The sequence below is a fragment of the Bombina bombina genome, chromosome 2 (assembly GCF_027579735.1).
Source record: "Bombina bombina isolate aBomBom1 chromosome 2, aBomBom1.pri, whole genome shotgun sequence".
NCBI classification, from domain to species: domain Eukaryota; kingdom Metazoa; phylum Chordata; class Amphibia; order Anura; family Bombinatoridae; genus Bombina; species Bombina bombina.
Genome location: NC_069500.1, coordinates 936,163,821 through 936,186,919, shown reverse-complemented (window position 1 = coordinate 936,186,919; position 23,099 = coordinate 936,163,821). Strand labels below are relative to the sequence as shown.

At 39.5% G+C, this 23,099-nt stretch overlaps 1 protein-coding gene across 5 annotated transcripts in view; it reads right to left on the bottom strand.

Moving 5' to 3' along the window:
* The window catches only part of WDFY3 (WD repeat and FYVE domain containing 3), an 840,855-nt gene that overhangs the window by 134,247 nt on the left and 683,509 nt on the right, over nucleotides 1-23,099 (bottom strand). For all 5 annotated transcript variants that reach the window (XM_053703393.1, XM_053703396.1, XM_053703395.1 and 2 more), the window contains 4 exons: nucleotides 20,224-20,453; nucleotides 5,634-5,740; nucleotides 4,487-4,669; nucleotides 3,746-3,903 (listed from right to left, as the gene is read on the bottom strand). In XM_053703393.1, coding sequence (XP_053559368.1) covers nucleotides 3,746-3,903; nucleotides 4,487-4,669; nucleotides 5,634-5,740; nucleotides 20,224-20,453 — 678 coding nt within the window. The remainder of the gene's footprint in view (nucleotides 1-3,745; nucleotides 3,904-4,486; nucleotides 4,670-5,633; nucleotides 5,741-20,223; nucleotides 20,454-23,099) is intronic.

The window sequence follows — 23,099 nt, the reverse complement described above, 5'->3', positions numbered from 1 at the left end:
AATGAAGAAAAATTAACAATAGAAGACAATTGGAAAGTTGTTTAAAATGTTATGCTCTGCCTGAATCTTGAAAGAAACATTTGGGATTTTATATCCCTTAAAAGGCTATTTTTAATAGCAAGTCGCCGTTTGAACATTCACTATGTATTCAGTTAAGGTCGGTTTTATCTCTTGTGTATATTTAGTATTTTAAGCTGGTAAAAAACAAACAAAAAAAGCCATCAAACAAACAAGTTAACAGAAAACGAATCCCAGTGAAACCAATTAAATTTAATTTGCTAAATTAGTTTTCCAATTGGTTTTACCCATGATGCAAATAGAAATCTTAGTAGCTAATCATTATGTCTGCAAGCAACAGTCACTGTGAGGTCATTGTTCTGGGCTGATTGGCATTACCCTGATATACATCTATATAACTAAAATGTTATTTCGCTGTAAGACAATTTAACCGTTAGAGACATAACTACAAAATGATATCATTATTAGCGGTATCATTTTTTTATTATTACTCCTGATGGAAGGAGCACAGATGTTTACAAAATATATAAACAATGTTTAAAGGATATTGAGTATGTAGAATAAAAATTGATGCCTTCATATGCACTATTGCACTGACAATTATTTTTGTTTTTACAACAAATATAGTGCATATATTATTTAAAAGAGGAAAAATGTTGTAGGTAACACCAACAAGAAATAATAATCATCATTAAAAACCCCCACAAAAAAAAAAAAAAAAAAAAAACCCCACAGAAAAACATTGTCCACATAAAATAAAATAGTTGTTACCTGAATATGATGGGGAAAATAAGCATATTAATGTGTTATGCTATTTAGAGGTATATTATAGCAACTAACTGTGGTTAGGTGACTTTTCATGTAGAATACACTAGATGTGCAAACGTTTTTCATTTATTTTTTTTGGCCGGCATTTATTCAGTATGCAACAAATCGAATAAAAGAAAAACCTACAAATATTGGTACATATCTAGTAAACTCAAAGACAACTAGAGAATGTTTCAGGAATATCAAAATGTATGCTTACCTTATTAATTAATTTCTTTCATGGTGGTGAGAGTATATGAGCCATTACTCCTGGAATTCAGCTCCTGGCCACGAGGAGGAAGCAAAGATTCCCAAAGATCTAAGAGCCCTTTATCCCTCCCACTGCTCTAGGATTCTAATCTGGCATATAGCCAAGAAAGGAGAAGTAGAAAGGTAGGAAAGGACAAAGTAGGGAAAATGAGGTCCAACCTAGAACTGCTACCAGAAAAAAAGGGTGGGTCTCGTGGACTCTTACCACCATGAAAGAAATGAATTTATATGAGGTAAGCAAACATTTTGTTTTCTTTCATAAGGTGGTGAGAGTCTAAGAGCCATTACTCCTGAGAACTAATGCCCAAGCTATGGAATACATGAGTATTTGGGCGGGACAACATTTTTTTTTTTAGGCAGGCACCTAATTACTAGACATTGCAGCCTGAATAACTTTCCTACCAAAAGATAAAAGTGGTAGAATTTAGAGAAAGTATGTTGCCCTCAATGTTTAAACTTCCTACTGTGAGGCAAAGAAAGACTAGAATACTAGAGAGGTGGGAGGGATTAAGTGCTTTTAGAGCTTTGGGAATCTTTTACTCCCATCTAGTGGCTAGAAGTTGAATGACGAGTAATAGCTTGTAGACTATCACCACCTTATGAAAGAAATAATGTTTACCCATACGCAGAATATTCTGATGGATAAAAAAAAAGGTATTTTAAATTACATAATTTTATATGTTTTTGTGCCAGTTTTATATGTTTTTGTGCCAGTAATTAAATTTGTATTATTTTGAATAAGATTACAAAGACTCAAAGATATATTATATACATGTAATGAGTAACCTTATGGCTGGTGGTAATTTAAGGAACATTATAATGCAATAATAAAATGTTCTAATTTGTTTGAGTGTTCCGTTTGTTTAGTACCTTCTTAACACATTTTGCAGCTCCTGAGCAGAACACGGCTAGCGACTGGCAGCTACATGCATATGTTGCTCTTAATTAGCTCACTGACTTATTATGCTCAAGAGCTGCAACATGCTGCTCAACCCGAGCTGGGCTTTAACTATGTGTTTAACTACTGTTGCGGGGGTTACACACATTGGGCTAGATTACAAATGGAGTGCAATTGATAGCACAGGTTGCGCTATCTTGCACTCGGCCTTGCACAAAGAAGAATAATGCACCATCTGGTATTTCCAAGCGCACGGTTAAAATGAAAAGCAAATCATTTTACTGCATTCATATTACTAGTGTTAAGTGTTGCGCTGAAGCTTTAAAATGTAACACTTTTTGAGACCTAAAGTAAATGATTATCACTTGCTAGTTTGCATTACAAAACACATGAAAATGCTATGGAATAAAGGATTTAAAGGGACAGTTTACTCAAAATGTTTCTCCCCTTTAATTTGTTTCTAATGATCCACTTTATCTGCTGGAGTGTATTACATTGTTTACAGGTAGCTCCTTTACCCTTATATTGGCATTTGAAATAGTTGATTTAGCTTGTGGTATCCCCACCGATGCTGAAAGTTTGTGGCCGCGTGTACCGGCTATAGATAAGCTTTGTAAACACAGCCAGCAGAAGAAATTACATTCCCAGTGAGCTATAGCAGAGATAAGGTAATAAAATGTTGATTTTCCATTGTTCTCTCAAAGTATTGGTGATTGTTTTATGTACAGATATAAGATAAAGAAGCAGCTATATGTGCACAATGTGATACAGTAATGAGATCTGATTATACCTACAAGCTCAACCCATTTTATTAGGTTGTGGCTTCAAAACACAAAATCAGAGCTTTAATATACACAAACCTTAAAAAGAAAATTTTCATACATTTTTTTACTCTGCAGTTGGTAAAAAAAGCAATTGTAAACACATTAAGGGAAAACTATTTTATAGTATACTGTCCCTTTAACTTATATTTTCACTTTGAAAACAAAGGTTTTATGGCAGAATTAAAGGGATATGGTATATGTCAAGGGGCAGTGTTTTATTCTTAAATTTAATTTAAATAGTAAAGTACAGAAGTAAATGAACTCCACTACTTGAGCAGATTTTTTTTGTGCTCTAATGGCTTAGTGCTAAAGTATTATCTTATCAGACATGGATTTTACTGGATTTTCCCCCATAGATGTGTGAAGGAATTAACACACCTGTGCTATTTGACATGCAGATGTTAGCGTGCATTAGAATAGTGCCCAAGCAATAAAAAAAAATAACATTGGACTTGTAATATGTGCTCAAAAATAGAAGCGGTATCGATACCATAGCATTAAAAATGTTGTGCTCCACTTGTAATTTAGCCCTTTGTTTGCAAGGCCACTAGTGCAACAATTACATGCTTTTAACAGGTGTAAACGTTTTGTTTTGATTTTGTGTCTCCCCTTAATGAAGCTGTACGTAGATGGATGTAACACATTACTATGCAACATTAAACTCAAAATCAGGGCCTTTCATTGTGATAAGAGGTTTAGTATAACACTGGAATAAATGTATATGCCAAGCTCGTTGACGGAATAATCCAATTTATTTACATCAGCCTGATAATACAGCATCCTTATATTATCTGTACCACTTTTACATTCTCAACATGATGGAGTTTTATGAAAATAAATAAAGCCTAGAAAATGACCATCTCTGGACCCCATGCTATCCTGACAACTGCACACAGTCATACGTAGCTACGTAATCTGCTCAGTATACCTGTGTAGAGAGGTTATGTTTATTGAGTCCGCTCTCCTTACGGTTTCTTCGTGATCCAGTTAATTTAGAAAGGCCAAAGCCACTGCTGACACGGGACAACTTAGACTGATTACTTGGGGCCAAAGCTTCTCCTTTAGTGATGCATTTCTTTTCATAAGCTGCCAAATACATCATAAGAATAGGTTAGTAAATGATATACAATTTGGGATTATTCAAAATGAAATCACCCATAAAAATGTTTAAATGGTCATAAAAGTCTAATGGGTTAAATTATTTTATTATTGAACTATTGCTTGGATATAACCACGGTTTTAACCCCTTCAAAGTAACTATGAAAGTTTAATTTTGACTTTTCATGTCGCTTTCGTTATGAATTAGACTCTGAAAATTGTGTTTTTCCAATGCCCACAAATGGGCAGGAGTCCATCCTGTAGGATCTATAACTCTGACCCAAATACTACACTATGATTGCTTGAAAGAATAAATTAAAAAACAAAGAGATTTTGATATACAATACATATATTATAAAAGGGTACAGCTACCCTATGATTATAATAGTGACTCTATCCCAGTGATAATTAACATTGGCACCCCAGATGTTTTGAAAATTTATTTCCCACGATTCTTAGGCACTCAACAGTCTAGTTGAGCATCATAGGAAATGTAGTTCCGAAACATCAGGGTTAATAAAATTAGCTCTATCCTTTTGAAATAATTGCAGAGTTGCAAGAAGTTGCTTACCCAAGTGATTCTGCCAACAGCGTAATGTTGCATCTTCAATAAAAGGTCTTACAACAGCAATGTCTACGTGTCCTCTCTCATTGGCAGGAAATGTCACTTTGAACATCTCTTCCAAAACCTGCTTCTTGCTATGAATCAACTCAATCCAAACACGGTTGACAGCTTTCAAGAGAAGCTGACGTCCTAAAAAAACCCAGAAAAAAACAATCAAACAACGTCACAATAATACAGCACAGCATCCTTTTGACAGCTTAATGGTTAAATATAATAACATTCCAGTTTTAGAACACATTTAAAAAATAAGAATAATAATTCCAATATTAACTTACTAATAGGAAAAATGTTATACATATAGTGGTCAATACACGTGCACAAAACTGAGCCGGTCTCGGTATGATCCTATACAAAAGGAGCTTAATTTGAACAAATACCAAAAGATGGAATTAAATTTAATAACATACCCTACTGTAACATAACTAATTGCATACCCTACCTAAATCATAAAAGTTTATTTTTCGTTTCCATGTCCATATAAGATTTTACACTTAAACATTTAAAGGGAGGATAGTATTAAAAATAAAGCAGTTACTCACTTAAAGGTGCGTAATGAATATATTAACATCACTTTTTGTTTCTTTTGAACAAAAACAAAAAATTAATATTTGTTTATTTAGGAAAGAGAATAAATTGCATACCTGAGTAGCATAGGCCCTATATTTATAAACAATATATGCAATACGTTTCGTTTGTAAGAATGCTTCTTTAAAAGGGACATAAAAACCCAAATTTTTCTCTCATTATTCAGGTAGAACATACAATTTTAAACAACTTTCCATTTTACTTCTATTACCAAATTCTTTGTTTTCCTGTTATCCTTTGATGAAAAGCAAGAAGGAGCATGCACGTGTCTGCACCACTACATGGCATCCATTTTGCAACAATATTGTACATAAGCAAGAGCACTAGATGGCAGCAGTATTTACTGTCATGTAGTGCTGCAGACGTGCAGATATCGGATTATCTCTTCAACAAAGAAACATGAGAATGACACAAATTTGATAAAATAAGTAAATTGGAAACAATTTTAACAATTGGAAACTATAATTTAAAGCTAGTCCAGGAGAGGGCACCAGAGTTTGCAAGTTACCTTCACTGATGTCTTGGTAGGTCCCATCCGTATCTATATCAGATGGCATCATAATGTGCCATGTGGTCATCCGGGCCTCTGCTTCTAAACCAAAGCCATCAGGGCTGCTACAATGAGATATTGGAAACATTTATTGGTATAAAACATACTTCTTGTATTATAGAACTATGGCTACCAGAACACCAGCAAAATATGATCTGTTTGTTGTCACTGGTATACAAAATACATACCAATGACAGCTATCTGAATACTGAGCATATGTACATACGTTCAATGCACAGTAAATGATTGCTATAATTATTATTGTCAACACATAGGTATTGGAAAATATGCTACGTTTCATTAATGTGTACTTCAGTTTTGAGTTTAAAGTCTGTTTAATAATTTGTTAATTCTAGGAAGGTTCTCAACGAAACTAATAATTTTCAAATAGTATTTTAACTATATCAATGCAAAAGTTACCTTAACCAGAAACACATTTATGTTTATGTCTTACATGAGACTTTATAATGATGATTAAATGTAAAGAGCAGACGTAGCAATATTTTACACACATAGCAGTGTGCTAGACCTATAAGTTAGTGAGACATACAAAGAAGGATAATCACTCACATACTACATAGCAAATACTACATATGTTTTGGTTCTTATTCCATTTTGTCAAAGTGTACCTCTACATGTATAGTAAATGCAGGCTATGGATGCTGCCTCTCTAGCCCTGGATGAGGGTGACAGGTTTTCTGACTAAGAACCTTGTCCACCTGAACCTTAATAAATGGGGGTCATAGACTCTATATGAAATGATTCTAAACAAACTTTATATAGAGTTCAGTAGCGAACAGCTTGTAGAAGTACAAATGTTCTTCCATGTATTTTGAATCACATTTTAAAAATGTATAACAATAAATGCATATTTGAGAGTTGAGACCTTAGAAAACTGTATTTAAAGGGACAGTCTACACCTTAGTCATCTTAAAGTCTTACCTTAGATTAAGCTGCAAATAGCCTTCTGCAACATTTCTATATCATGCAGCAGGAATCGTAAAAAAGGAAATTTATGCTTACCTGATAAATTGATTTCTTCTACGATACGACGAGTCCACTGATTCATCCGTACTTGTGGGATATTATCCTCCCGCTAACAGGAAGTGGCAAAGAGCACCACAGCAGAGCTGTATATATAGCTCCTCCCTTCTCTCCACCCCCAGTCATTCGACCGAAGGTATAGGAAGACAAAAGAAAAGCTAAAAGGTGCAGAGGTGACTGAAGTTTTTAAAAAAATAATCTGTCTAAAATGACAGGGAGGGCCGTGGACTCGTCGTATCGTAGAAGAAATCAATTTATCAGGTAAGCATAAATTTATTTTTCTTCTACTAGATACGAGTAGTCCACGGATTTATCCTTACTTGTGGGATACAATACCAAAGCAACAGGACACTAATGAACGGGAGGGACAAGACAGATACCTAAACGGAAGGCACCACTGCTTGAAGAACTTTTCTCCCAAAAATAGCCTCCGAAGAAGCAAAAGTATCAAATTTGTAAAATTTGGAAAAAATATGAAGGGAGGACCAAGTCGCAGCCTTACAAATCTGTTCAACAGAAGCATCGTTTTTAAAAGCCCATGTGGAAGCCACAGCTCTAGTAGAATGAGCCGTAACTTGAGGAGGCTGCTGTCCAGCAGTCTCGTATGCCAGGCGGATGATGCTTTTCCGCCAAAAAGAAAGAGAGGTAGCCGTAGCTTTTTAACCCCTACGTCTTACAGAATAAACAACAAATAAAGAAGATGTTTGACGGAAATCCTTGGTCGCTTGTAAGTAAAACTTCAAAGCCCGAACCACGTCCAAGTTATGTAACAGACGCTCCTTCTTAGAAGAAGGATTAGGACACAAAGAAGGAACAACAATTTCCTGATTAACATTCTTATTTGAAACAACCTTAGGAAGGAATCCAGGTTTAGTACGCAAAACCACCTTATCAGAATAGAATATAAGATAAGGCGAATCACATTGTAACACAGAAAGCTCAGAAACTCTTCGAGCAGAAGAGATAGCAACTAAAAACAAAACTTTCCAAGATAAAAGCTTAATATCCATGGAACGCATGGGTTCAAACGGAACCCCTTGAAGAACATTGAGAACTAAATTCAAACTCCATGGCGGAGCAATAGGTTTAAATACAGACTTGATTCTGATTAAAGCCTGACAAAAAGACTGAACGTCTGGGACATCAGCCAGACGCTTGTGTAGTAAAATTGACAAAGCAGAAATTTGTCCTTTCAAGGAACTAGCTGATAATCCCTTCTCCAATCCTTCTTGGAGAAAGGACAAAATCCTAGGAATCCTAGCCCTACTCCATGAGTAGCCCTTGGATTTGCATCAATAAAGATATTTACGACATATCTTATGGTAAATCTTTCTAGTGACAGGGCTTGCGAGCCTGAATCAAAGTATCAATGACCGACTCAGAGAATCCCTGCTTAGATAAGATCAAGCGTTCAATCTCCAGGCAGTCAGCTGCAGAGAATTTAGATTTGGATGTTGGAACGGACCCTGAATGAGAAGGTCCTGTCTCAATGGAAGTTTCCACGGTGGCAGAGAGCACATGTCCACTAGATCCGCATACCAAGTCCTGCGTGGCCATGCAGGCACTATTAGGATTACCGAGGCTCCCTCCTGTTTGATTCTTGCAATCACACGAGGCAGGAGAGGAAAAGGTGGAAACACATAAGCCAGGTTGAACGACCTATCAGTACAGCTTGGGGATCCCTTGACCTGGACCCATAACGAGGAAGTTTGGCATTCTGACGAGATGCCATCAGATCCAATTCCGGTGTGCCCCATTGATGAATCAATGACGCAAACACCTCCTTCAGGGAATTCCAGACTGCACCCCAGCCCAAGAGGCTGGCGTCCGTCGTCACTATGACCCATGCTGGCCTGCGGAAGCACATTCCCTGGGACAGATGATCCTGTGACAACCACCAAAGAAGAGAGTCTCTGGTCTCTAGATCCAGATTTATTTGAATCCCCATTCCACTGTCTGAGCATGCACAGCTGCAGTGGTCTGAGATGAAAGCGAGCAAACGGAACGATGTCCATTGCCGCTACCATTAATCCAATGACCTCCATACACTGCGCCACTAATGGCCGAGGAATGGACTGAAGTGCTCGGCAAGTAGTTAGAATCTTTGACTTTCTGACCTCCGTCAGAAAAATGTTCATGTCTACCGAGTCTATCTGAGTTCCCAAGAATGGAACTCTTGTTAGTGGAACTAGTGAACTCTTTTCTATATTCACTTTCCAACCGTGAGTTCTTAGAAATGCCAACACGATGTCCATGTGAGATTTGGTCAGGTGATAAGTTGACGTCTGGATCAAAATATTATCCAGATAGGGCGCCACTGCTATGCCCCACGGCCTGAGAACTGCCAGAAGGGACCCTAGCACCTTTGTGAAGATTCTGGGAGCTGTGGCCAACACGAAAGGAAGGGCCACGAACTGATAATGTTCGTCCAGAAAGGCGAACCTTAGAAACTGATGATGATCCTTGTGGATAGGAATGTGAAGATACGCATCCTTCAGGTCCACGGTGGTCATATATTGACCCTCCTGGATCATTGGTAAAATTGTTTGTATAGTCTCCATCTTGAACGATGGGACTCTGAGAAATTTGTTTAGGCATTTGAGATCTAAAATTGGTCTGAAGGTTCCCTCTTTTTTGGGAACCACGAACAGATTTGAGTAAAACCCCTGTCCCTGTTCTAGTTTTGGAACTGGACAAATTACACCCATGGTATAGAGGTCTTTTACACAGTGTAAGAACGCCTCTCTTTTTGTCTGGTCTACAGACAAACGTGAAAGATGAAATCTCCCTCTTGGGAGAAACTCCTTGAATTCTAGCCGATAACCCTGAGTCACATTTTCTAATGCCCAGGGATCCTGAACATCCCTTGCCCAAGCCTGGGCGAAGAGAGAAAGTCTGCCCCCTACTAAATCCGGTCCCGGATCGGGGGCTGCCCCTTCATGCTGTCTTGATAGCAGCAGTGGGCTTCTTAACTTGTTTACTTTTATTGCAGGCCTGCAGACTGACTTGGATTGTGCAAAATTCCCCTCCTGCTTTGTGGCGGAAGAGGAAGTAGAGGGTCCACCTTTAAAGTTTCGAAAAGGAACGAAAATTATTTTGTTTAGCCCTCATCTTAACAGTCTTATCCTGAGGCAGGGCATGACTTTACCTCCAGTAATGTCAGAAATTATTTCCTTCAGTTCAGGCCCGAATAGGGTCTTACCTTTAAAAGGAATAGCTAAAAGCTTAGATTTTGATGACACATCAGCAGACCAAGATTTAAGCCATAACGCTCTACGCGTTAAAATGGCAAAGCCTGCATTTTTCGCTGCTAATTTAGCCATTTGAAAAGCAGCATCGGTAATAAAAGAATTAGCTAGCTTGAGAGCCTTAATTCTATCCAAAATATCATCTAATGGGGTCTCAACCTTAAAAGACTCCTCTAGAGCCTCGAACCAAAAAGCTGCTGCAGTAGTAACTGGAACAATGCACACTCTAGGTTGTAGAAGAAAACCCTGATGAATAAACAATTTCTTTAGAAGACACTCTAATTTTTTATCCATAGGATCTTTGAAAGCACAACTGTCCTCAATAGGTATAGTTGTACTCTTAGCTAGGGTAGAAATAGCTCCCTCCACCTTAGGGTCCGTTTGCCAAGAATCCCGAATGGTGTCAGATATGGGAAACATTTTCTTAAAAGTAGTAGGGGGAGAGAACGGAATGCCTGGTCTATCCCATTCCTTAGTAACAATGTCCGAAATTCTTTTAGGGACTGGAAAAACATCAGTGTAAGTAGGTACCTCTAGATATTTATCCATCTTACACAATTTCTCTGGTGGAATTACAATAGGGTCACAATCATCCAGAGTCACTAAAACCTCCCGGAGTAACAGGCGGAGGTGTTCAAGCTTAAATTTAAAGGACATCACGTCCGAGTCTGTCTGAGGTAACACATTTCCTGAATCTGAAAGCTCTCCCTCAGACAGCAATTCCCTGACCCCCAAATCAGAACACTGTGAGGGTACATCGGAAATGGCCAATAAAGCATCAGAGGGCTCAGCATTTACCTTAATACCGGACCTACTGCGCTTACCTTGTAAACCTGGCAGTTTAGATAATACCTCTGTAAGGGTAGTAGACATAACTGCAGCCATATATTTCAGAGTAAAAGAATTAGACGCACTAGAAGTACTTGGCGTCGCTTGAGTGGGCGTTAAAGGTTGTGACACTTGGGGAGAATTGGATGGCATAACCTGATTCTCTTCAGACTGAGAATCATCCTTAGACATACTTTTATCACCTAAAATATGTTCTTTGCAATGTAAGGCCCTTTCAGTACATGAGGGACACAATGTAAGTGGGGGTTCCACAATGTCTTCTAAACACATAGAGCATTGACTTTCCTCAATGTCAGACATGTTGAACAGGCTAGTAATAACCACAAAAAGTCTTGAAAACACTTTATTTATTGAAAAAAAACAACTGCGCCTTTAAGAAGTAAAAAAGCGCACAATTTTTCCAAATCTGCTTTAAAATGCTATAACGCTCACAATTTTAGCATATATCTATCTTATATTGTAGCCTAAGATTGCACCACAAGTAAGGGACAAATTAACCCTCTATAAGAAAAACGTTATTCCAAAACGTTATAAAAAGTAGATTAACAACCCCCTTCACCTCGCGCCTACCTGCCCTCAGGGGTCTCACTATGACTTCGTTAGCCTATGCCTTCAGTTTGGGTCCAAACGGAGCTGAAGTTTGCTGCCTTCATGTGAAGATCAACTCTGCATCTGAGGCGCGAAAATTAGGCCCCGCCCATCATATGTGATGTCTCTCAGCCTAAAAAAACGCTATGAAGCGGTATAGGAACTAGCCATGTGGGTTTTTGTATCCCAAATAACAATATAAAGCCATGTGAAACCCCTCCAGTACAATGCCCAGTAACAGTGAACATAAAAACGTTTCTGCAATAAAACGTTATGTTGCCCCAGTGTCTAACCATGCTGCCATCCTTTGCTGCATTTGGCCCATAAACATTCATACACAGGACTCCAGTAATACCCCTTCTTATATATAGGATTACTGATTACCCCTTCCCTCATGGGAACTATGTCAGCCTGTTCTGAAATATCACAGTCTCTCCAGAAATAAATGAGTGAACATACCTCAATACTTGTAGTATGAAAAACGTTCCCCACACTGAAGCTTCTCTAGTACTCCTCAGCATTCTGTGGGAACTCATCTGGATCTTAGTGGCAACTGCTAAGATCATCAACCTCCAGGCAGAAATCTTCTGCCATCTGCTGCCTGAGGAAAAATAGTACTCACTGGTACCATTTAAAATAAAAAAAGTATCATTTTAACTTCCTATTACTAGTATAGGCAAAGAGAATGACTGGGGGTGGAGAGAAGGGAGGAGCTATATATACAGCTCTGCTGTGGTGCTCTTTGCCACTTCCTGTTAGCGGGAGGATAATATCCCACAAGTAAGGATGAATCCGTGGACTCGTCGTATCTAGTAGAAGAAAGGTTATTTTTTAAATGAATGTTATTTCTGGCCACTTTGAAATGGCTGCCAAACTCTGCCCGCTGATAACTTCACGATCTGGGCTGCATATAGGCACTCTGCTAAATAGCTTTGAGAGTCTGTTGAATCCAACTAGTGATATAAGGAATACAGGATAGCGCCAAAGATAAAAGCTGTCACTAATGATTAACCCCTTCTAAGATAATCTAAATGATAAATGCAAAATGTTAGTGAGTGACAGCGCTAAAAAGCATAGGTCAAAAAGTTTCTTATATAGTCAGTGAGTTATTTGTAATATATGGTAGGTATAAATCTGTGATCATATACGAAAGCAAATAAGTTTTTGCTGGCAGTAAATAAAATTAAAAAGGTCCTTTTATCTTTGGCGCTATCCTGTATTCCTTACATTAGCTATTTGACCACACTAGAGTGCTCTACATTTTTTAATTTTCTTTACTGCCAGCAAACACATATTTGCTTTTGTATATGATCACAGATTTATACCTACCATATATTACAAATAATTCACTGAATATATAAGAAACTTTTTGACCTATGCTTTTTAGCGCTGTTACTCACTAACATTTTGAATCCAACTAGTGAGCCTTTTGTGATTGGATGCCATATGTAGCCCAGATTGTGATGTCATCAGTGGGTGGAGCTTGGCAGCCAGAAACAATATCAATTTTAAAATAGCTTTCTTGCAGCATGATATAGAAAGGGGTGAAGGAGGCTATTTGTAGCTTTATCTTAGATAAGACTTTAAGATGACTAAGGTGTAGACTGCCCCTTTAATTAAGACATTATAACATGTACTCAGTCAATTTTTATTGGTCACATTGATCTTTTACACTATAAGATCTGAGCATGGTTTAAGATGACTGAATTTCTTTCTAATGACATGGTGAGTCCACGGATCATCATAATTACTATTGGGAATATTACTCCTGGCCTGCAGGAGGAGGCAAAGAGCACCACAGCCAAAGCTGTTAAATAGCACTCCCCTTAAACACAATCCCCAGTCATTCTCTTTGCTTGTAGTGCATGGAGGTGGTAAAGTTAGGTGTCTGATTCTTCAATCAAGATTTTTTTTTTTTTTTTTAAACAAAGCAAGTTTGGTTTTGTTTTTAGCTGTATTCCACGTCAGTCTCTTCAGTAGAGCTGTGGTGGCTTTTGAGCTTCTGAGAACTTGGGGGGTATAATCCCTTCTGTGCCTCTCAGGATGTGTTGCTGCCCTTTTTTGTGACAAATGACTATGTAGGTTTACTTAGGCTTTTGTTTATTTCTACAGGTTCCTTGTTTGAATGGATTCCTTTAAAGCCTTGTGAACTGTCCTGCTGCCGGGCAGTTGGTTCTAGAAGTAAGTGCTATTTTGTTATTATTTTTTTGTTGGGTCACAGGAAAATTATTTTGGCACTTTTGAGATAGCCCTGCTTGTGCAGGTTATTTATCCTGGCAGTTTTATTGGCGTGGGGCACTGTGGAGGATATTTGGGCTCTTAGTTTTTATGTATCTCAGGATTGTGGTTCGTTTTGGGTTTATTTTCTCTTGCACAGCAGTGATATTCTAAGATTCAGTGCTGGATGGTGGGAAGCGTTTAAGGTTTGTTTCTCCCGGCGGCTGTTTGTTTTAGTCTAATGCTGGCCGGGAGGTGGTGAGACACGCCCACGATGCGCTGTGTTTTTCTTTGGCGTGAGGTTTCACGCGTTTTCCTCCTCCTGCTACGGAGCAACCGTAGTGTGCATTTCCTGTTTTTCATTGCGGTCTGTGTCTTACAGTGTGCGCAGACCGGGAGCAGTTTTTTTCTTTCTGAAGCCGGACTTCTGGTTGGAGGGGGTAAGGTTTGCACATTAGGAAGAGTTTTGTTGTTGAGGTGTAGAGGTGCTGTGAGAAACGTTTTTTCATAGGGTTTTCTGTCAGCATTAAAAGTTAGCCTGTTTGTTTTTTTGAAACGTTTATTAAAGGGACAGTAAACGTTTTTATTTGGGGCAGTTTTTTTCAGTCAAATTTTATTTTTCTATTTAACTGTATGTACAATAGACCAGGAGGACTTGCAGGCTGTAATTTATGTCTAGATGCTAATGTAATTTATGTCTAGATGCTAATGTAGAGCCTCCTATCCCTTTCTGTTCCTCTTGTATAGAGAGGACTACGCAGTACAGGGATAGGCTCTTTGATACAGAGCCTTCATTTTCTAAGGAGACTGTGGTTCAGGACCCTCCTGTTCAAGCTGTAGCTCAGCTTTCTCCCCATTCCTCTCAGTCTCACTCCTCTTCACATGCAGTGCCCTGTGTGTCGTCTCAAGCTAGTTTTTCTTTACAGAATTTGTCTACTCACATATCCTCTGCTATATCTGATGCATTATCTGCTTTTCCTGTGTTACAGGGTAAACGCAGAAGGACTTCTGACTCTGTTGCAGTTTTATCTAATGTTCCTTCTCATAGGACTGAGGAAGAAGATATTTCAGTAGTGTCTGACGATAAAATTTCAGACTCTGATAGTGTGTCTCCTTTGACTGATTCTGAGGTGGTTTCTTTCAGATTTAAGTTGGAGCACCTCCGTTTGTTACTCAGGGAGGTGTTGGCTACTTTGGAGGATTCTGATTCAATGGTCATAGTTTTTCCCAAGAAGGCTAGTAAGCTTAATAAGTTTTTTGATGTTCCCTCCATGGCGGAAGTTTTTCCTGTTCCGGATAGGGTTTCAGAGATTATTTCTCGGGAATGGGAGAAGCCTGGAATTCCTTTTTCCCCTTCTCCTATTTTAAGGAAGATGTTTCCTATTGCAGATTTTATTAAGGAATCTTGGCAGACAGTCCCTAAGGTTGAGGGAGCTATTTCCACTTTGGCCAAGAGGACCACTATTCCTATTGAGGATAGTTGTGATTTTAAGGATCCCATGGATAAGAAGTTGGAGGCTTTACTTAAGAGGATTTATGTTCAACAGGGGCTCCAATGGCAGCCTGTTGTGTGTATTGCTACACTTACCAGTGTGGCTGCCTATTGGTTTGATGCATTGTCTGATTCTATTCTTCAGGAGACTTCTCTGGATGAGATTCAGAATAGAATTAAGGCTTTAAAATTGTCCAATTCTTTTATTGCAGACGCCTCTTTACAGGTTGTCAAGTTGGGAGCTAAGATTTCTGGCTTTGCTGTTTTGGCTCACAGGGCTTTATGGTTATGCGGATGTCTCATCTAAGTCTAAGCTTTTATCAATTCCTTACAAAGGGAAGAATTTGTTTAGGCCTGGTTTGGCTGAATTTATTTCTGATATTACTGGTGGGAAGGGACATTCTCTTCCTCAAAATAAGAGAAATAAACAGAAAGGTCGCAAGAGTAATTTTCGTTCCTTTCGCAACTTCGCTGGTAAGTCTTCCTCTTCCTCCTCCAAGCAGGATCAGAACAGGTCTTCTTGGAGACATAATCAGTCCTGGAGCAAGGGGAAGCAATCTAAGAAGCCCGCCGCTGACTCAGTCAGCATGAAGGGTCTGCCCCCGAACCGAGAATGGATCGCGTGAGGGCAGGCTGTCTTTGTTCGCTCAAGCCTCGGCAAGGGATGTCCCAGATCCTTGGGTAGTAGATATTCTATCCCAGGGATACAAACTGGAGTTCAAGACTTTTCCTCCCAGGGGCAGGTTTCATCTTTCAAGGTTATCGGTAAATCAGTAAAACAAAAGAGGCATTCTTAAGATGTGTCCAGGATCTTTCCGATATGGGAGTGATCGTTCCTGTTCCAGTTCAGGAGCAGGGACTAGGGTTTTATTCCAATCTGTTTATCGTTCCCAAAAAGGAGGGAACTTTCAGACCCATTTTAGACCTCAAATTGGTAAACAAATTTCTCAAGGTTCCATCATTCAAGATGGAGACTATTCGGCCAATTCTACCTCTGGTTCAGGAAGGTCAGTTCATGACTACAGTAGATATGAAGGATGGATATCTACATGTTCCCATTCACAAGGATCATCACAAGTTTCTGAGATTTGCTTTTCTAGACAAGCATTTTCAGTTTGTGGCTCTTCCTTTTGGTATTACAACTGCTCCCAGGGTGTTTTCAAGGGTCTTGGGGGCGTTATTGGCAATTCTCAGACTGCAGGTGGTTGCAGTAGCTCCTTACCTGGACGACATTCTAGTTCAGGCTCCATCTTTTCAACAAGCAAAATCTCATACAGAGGAGTTGTTGTCTTTTCTGCGCTCCCATGGTTGGAAGGTGAATTTAGGAAAAACTTCCTTGGTTCCAGCTACAAGAGTGGTATTCTTGGTAACCATTATAGATTCTCTGGAAATGAAGATCTTTTTGACAGAAGAAAGGAAGTCAAAGATGTTCAATTCTTGTCTGGCTCTTCAGTCATCTCCTCAGTCTTCGGTGGCCCAGTGTATAAAGGTTATTGGTCTGATTGTTTCGGTCATGGACATCATTCCGTTTGCCCGGTTTCATCTCAGACCTCTGCAGTTATGCATGCTGAGACAGTGGAACTCTGATTATACAGATCTGTCTCCGGAGATTCTTCTAGATCAGGCTGCAAGAGATTCTCTTCGGTGGTGGTTGTCTCAGGGAACCTGTTTTTGCAGGCCTACCTGGGTGATTGTGACCACAGATGCCGGTCTGCTAGGTTGGGGAGCTGTCTGGGGTTCTTTGAAGGCTCAGGGTGGGTGCACCCAGAAAGAATCGGTTCTCCTATAAATGTCTTAGAGTTGAGGGCAATTTTCAATACTCTCGTAGCCTGGCCTCAACTGGCTTCAACCGAGTTTATCAGATTCCAGTCGGCCAATATAACGTCCGTGGCTTACATCAATCATCAGGGGGAACTCTGAGTTCCTTGGCGATGAAGGAGGTAGCCAGGATTATTCAGTGGGCGGAGGCAGTCTTTTCATCTGGGGGAGTGGGAACTTCATCCAGAGGTGTTTTCCAGTTTGATTCTCAAGTGGAGTTGGATCTTATGGCATCTCATCACAATGCCAAGCTTCCGAAGTACGGTTCGAGGTCAAGGGATCCTCAAGCGGTTCAGTCTGGCATACGTGTGAGGGCGTTGGTAATTCTCATTGCACTGGCGTGGTCTCGCAGGATCTGGTATGCAGATCTGGTGGAGATGTCATCCTTTCCACCTTGGAGTCTTCCGTTGAGGAAGGACCTTCTACTTCAGGATCCCTTCTTTCATCCACATCATGTTTCTCTGAAGCGGACTTCTTGGAGATTGAACGCTTGATTCTATCTTAGCGTGGTTTTTCGGAGTCAGTTATTGAGACTATGATTCAGGCGCGTAAGCCTGCGACTAGAAAAATTTATTACAAGATTTGGCATAAATATCTGTACTGGTGTTAATCTAAGGGCTACTCTTGGAGTAGAGTTAGGATTCCTAGGATTTTATCTTTTCTCCAGGAAGGTCTGGAGAAAGGTTTGTCTGCTAGCACCCTGAAGGGTCAAATTTCTGCTTTATCTATTTTGTGACATAAATGTCTGGCGGGTGTGCCCGATGTTCAGTCTTTTTGTCAGGCCCTGTTAAGAATTTGGCCTATGGTTAAGTTTGCAACTCCACTTTGGAGTCTTAATTTAGTTCTGAGAGTTCTTCAACAGGCTCCGTTTGAGGAAGGTTTTGTTTTTGGTTGATATCTCTTTGGCTCAAAGAGTTTCGGAGCTTTCTGCTTTGCAATGTGAGTCTCCTTTTCTTGTTTTTAATTCTGACAAGGTAGTACTTCGTACTGCATTAGGTTTTCTTCCCAAGGTTGTTTCTGATAAGAATATTTATTAGAAAATTGTTGTTCCTTCTTTGTGTCCTAATCCTTCTTTTCATAAAGAACGTTTGTTACACAATCTGGATGTAGTTTGTGCATTGAAATATTATGTGCAGGCGACTAAGGATTTTCGCCAGTCTTCTTCTTTATTTGATGTTTTTTCTGGGAAACGGAAAGGTCAGAAAGCTACGGCTATTTCTCTTTCGTGTTGGTTGAGGAGTGTTATTCGCTTGGCATATGAGTCTGCTGGTCAGCAGCCTCCTGAGAGAATCACCGCTCATTCCACAAGGGCTGTTTCTTCTACTTGGGCTTTCAAAAATGGTGCTTCTGTAGATAAGATATGCAAGGCTGCCACATGGTCATCGTTACACATTTTTTCTAAATTTTACAAATTTTATAATTTTGCTTCTGCTGAGGCTGTTTTTGGGAGAAAGGTTCTTCAAGCAGTGGTGCCTTCCGTTTAGGCAAACTGTCTTGTCCCTCCCTTATCATCCTTGTCCTCTAGCTTGGGTATTGATTCCCAATAGTAATTATGATGATGATCCGTGGACTGTGCCATTAGAATGAAAATGAAATTTATTCTTACCTGATAAATTTGTTTCTTTCTTGACACAGTAAGTCCACGGCCCCACCCTGTAATTTCAGACAGTTTATTTTTTCATAAACCTCAGACACCTCTGCACCATATATTAACTTCCTTTCTCCTTTCCCTTTGGTCGAATGACTGGGGATTGTGGGTAAGGGGAGTGGTATTTAACAGCTTTGGCTGTGGGGCTCTTTGCCTCCTCCTGCAGGCCAGGGGTGATATTCCCAATAGTAATTATGATGATCCGTGGACTCACCGTGTCAAGAAAGAAACAAATTTATCAGGTAAGAATACATTTCATTTCTTCATGACATGAATAAAACAAAAGCATTTCTTAGGGATTCTAGTCCATGCTGATACAACAGCATCACATAATTAATGCAGATTTTTATCCACTAATTGATGCTCTAAAGCTTCCACTTCATCTCATTGTGGGAACCACACAGGCCTCTGGAGTAAACTGGATTTACTGTCATGACTGTGGAACCTCCATGAGATCATGTGCTTTGGGACAACACACTGTCTTGCTGGAAACATAAGGGCCAAAAATAGGTGTACATGGTCAGCAACAGATCAACAAGGTCTAAAAACTTACAAAGAAAGACTTGGTGATTTAAATATGTATAGCTTAGAGGACTGAGGAGAGAGAGGGGATAGGATAGAAACTTTAAAGTATATTAAAGGACCTAATAAAGCTGAGGCTGTAAGCATTTTCCCCCACAAATAGAGCAGCACGAAAACAAGAGGTCATGATCTCAAGTTTAAAAGGTAGGAAGTTTCGGAGTAATGTGCAGAAGAGCGTAGTTTATTTATGGAATAAACTTCCATTAGAGGTGGTCTAGCTAAACACTGGGGGACTTCAAGAATGCTTGTGATAAGCATAAGGCATGCAGACTTGATGGGACTATGGTTCTTATCTGCTGTCGAAACCTATTTGTGTAGTTACTTTGTGGCATTCAACTGATGCTCATTTAGTAGTAAAGAAACATGAACGTTATATAAATCATTAGCCTGCTCTTTTGACACCAAGCAAGATGGATTCATGTGGTTTGTGCCAATTACTGGCCTTACCATCTGCATGCTGTAGCAGATTGAGATTTGTCAGGATAGGCATGTTTTCCTATCTCCAGTTGTCCAGTTTTGGTGGTGACAACCTACATTCTTATTCTTAGGTCACATGAGTGGAACCCAGTGTTGTCATCTTCTGCTGTAGCACATCTGCCCCACAATGGAAATTGTTGTGGAACTCTTCTTTAACCGCACTTAAAAGACTAAAGAGACTGTAGTGTAAATCCCACAAGGTTGTCTGTTTAAAAACAACCACATCTAGCACAATTAATCATATTACTTCTAAAGTTGCATAAAATTATGCTTTCTCTCAATTTTAAGTTTGAATGAACATCGGCTAAACCTGTTTACCATGTATATCTGCTTAAAATAGAGCTACTGTCGTGTAATTTAATGTTTGGTTATTTTGGTTTATTGGCTGATGTACCTAATTATGTGGCTTCTAATATATACATTTGATTTAGTTAAGGCAGAAGGTGGAACAAACCCTGAAACCCACCACAAAATCCCACCACATGAATGATTTTTGACTGAACAAGATATGCTTTAGAAACATTTATGTAGTTGGCAAAATTTACTGTATATTGAAATAGTTTTAATATAAAAAAAAAGTCTTACCTTCCTGTATAGAGATTGATCAAGCAGTGAGCCAAGCAGGCAATAAACTCTTGGTCATGATTTCCAGGACCCAAAATAAGATTTCGATTTACTGTAAGAACCCGAAGAGAATCTAGAAGTGCAACTTGCTGTGGGACGGTTTTGTGTGCTCTTGAGAACTGGTACAAGATAGTCCTATTCAAGCAGTTGTAAATGGCTTCCAGTGATAAACCTTGAGACCGTCTCTTTGACTAAACACACAAAAAAATAATAAGAATGATTGGCTAAAAATTCTGCTTCGATAAATAAGAATGATTCAATCCTTGAATATTTTTGTTAATGTAATACAGTTTTTTTTTTTTATTGATAATTTTTATTGATTTTCACATATTATAAGCATTACAACAATTTGACAGATTCTGTTTGCGGTACAGTTCCGGAAAAGGTTGGCAGTTCTGCCTAGTATGGCTGGTTAGTCTTTCGAGCCTATAAAGTTATCATAGTGATAAAAAGGACATACAATAGTAGAAACAAAAATACAAAGATTTTTCCATAACTCTACAAGAATTTAAACAGCTTAACAGTTCAGTAAGTTCCATCTGTAAAAGAAATAGCCTATACAACTTATCCTCTATGCTTTTTAAGGGGTAGATAACCTTTTTGGGTTCCCATGAAATTGTATGTGACAGAGAGAGGACCTTTTTATCTTAATGTTCTGTTATTTGCATTTGTTTGAAGTTGCTCTTGGTTGTAGTTAGATCACTGATTATCTAGAGCCGTCTTGTTTACTATTTCTTCCCAATACAGTTTCATATCTAAAAACATGTCCAACTGACCCCTTCTATAGTACCCATACTGCTCTAGAGGGAGTATGTCATTGGTTTTCGATATCCATTGCTGGACTGTGGGGATCAATGGTGACTTCCAATTTAACGCTATTAGCGACCTAGCACTATTCAGGCTTATCTGTATTATTCCCTGGCGAATCTTGCATCTTAAGCTAGAAGGATGATTTAATAACGCCGTTATTGGCGAAAGAGAGAACTCTGGACCACCAAGTTTCTGTAGTGTTTGCTCTATTCTCCTCCAAAAAGGCTTAATCTTGGGGCAATGCCACCAGATATGCGCCATTGTCCCCGTGTCGCCACAGCCCCTCCAGCAAAGTGCCGTGGATGAGGGGTAGATTCGATGCAACCTGTGCGGTGTGAGGTACCATCGCATTAGAATTTTAAAATTCATTTCAACTATTTTAGTGGAGGTAGAAGACCTGCGAGTGTAATTAAAGATTTTTTTCCAGGTTTCCTCATCTATTTGTATACTTAAGTCCTGCTGCCAGTGAGTAGTATATGCCGGTAGCAGAGGCTGCATAGCAGCCTCCAGAGCTCTTTTCGCTACTGATAGGGTACCTCTAACAGGAATGGCCGAGAGGCACAAGTGTTCAAAGGTGGTCGGTGTTCTGGTTAGGTCTTGCTTATTACGGCTACTGCATATATAGTGTGAAAGTTGTGAGTATTTAAGCCAGGACGTGAAAGTCCCCTGTAGGATATGTGACAATTCTTGTCTAGGCCTCAATGCTTTCTTATCTAGGAAGTGAATGATTGGTGTTGATTCTGGAATCTCCCAAGTTACTCTAATGCCTTGCAGGGGTTCATACCCCCCTGTTAGTTCCATATTAGCTGAGATTGGGGTAAGAGGGGATTGGGATGAGGATAATTTGGGGTACTTTTGTATTAGGCAGTCCCATACCTCCAATATGTGTTTATAAAGCATGGATGTGTGGCAGATCGCAGGTCTAAGGTTCTTGACCATCCAACAGATGGCACCCGGTTTTGGCGCCCTGAGGATCTGGGAGTCCAGGGAAACCCAGGCTTTTACATCTCTTTTCATGTGCCAGTCCAATATATGCTGGAGAGCTATTGAGTAATAGTAAGATTCTATTTTCGGGACTCCCAGCCCCCCCTCCCTCACCGTTCTGTGTAAAGTGGCCGCATTAACGCGGGGTTTTATTTTGCCCCAAATAAAAGAGTGGATAAGTTTTTGTAGCTGTGATATGTATACCTTGGGTAGGGTAATTGGAATTGCCTGGAAGGTGTACAGGATCCTAGGAAGGATAGTCATTTTTATCGCCTGCACTCTGCCCCACCATGATATGGGTTTATCCTTCCAATTCTGGAGGGTATGTGTTATTGCAGTTTGTAACGACTTGTAATTGGCCTCAAATAGTTGAGAAATCTTTGGGGTTAGATAAACTCCCAGATACCTCAGTTGTGTAGATTGGATTTTATATGGACATATGTCCTTGAGGGTTAAGGTTTCTTTCCGGGACATGGCTACGTATAGGATCTCTGATTTATGCTGATTGATCAGGAAGTTGGACACCATACTAAATTTATCAAATTCTTCTATGAGAGCGGGAAGGGATTTCTCCGGGGAAGACAATGTCAGCAGAACATCGTCTGCAAACATCGAAAGTTTGTAGTGGTTTGGACCTATTTTTATGCCTACTATCTCAGTGTTAGAACGTATTTTGGATGCAAGGACCTCCATAACCAGCACAAACAAGATTGGCGATAGTGGGCACCCCTGCCTTGTTCCATTGTTTATTGGGAATCCCTGGGACAGAACACCATTAACTTTTACTCTGGCCGATGGTGAGGTGTAAAGGTGGAAAATTCTATTAATCATAATCTTACCAAAACCAAACCCCTGTAGTGTAGCTCTAAGAAAGGGCCATGCCACCCTATCGAAGGCTTTTTCCGCATCAGTGGAGACCAGGGCCATCGGAATATCGTGTGTTGTTACATACTCTATTATTCGAGCAGTTCTGATCGTATTGTCCCTGGCCTCCCTGTGAGGAACAAAGCCTGCTTGATCTAGTTGTACTATAGACGGTAAAA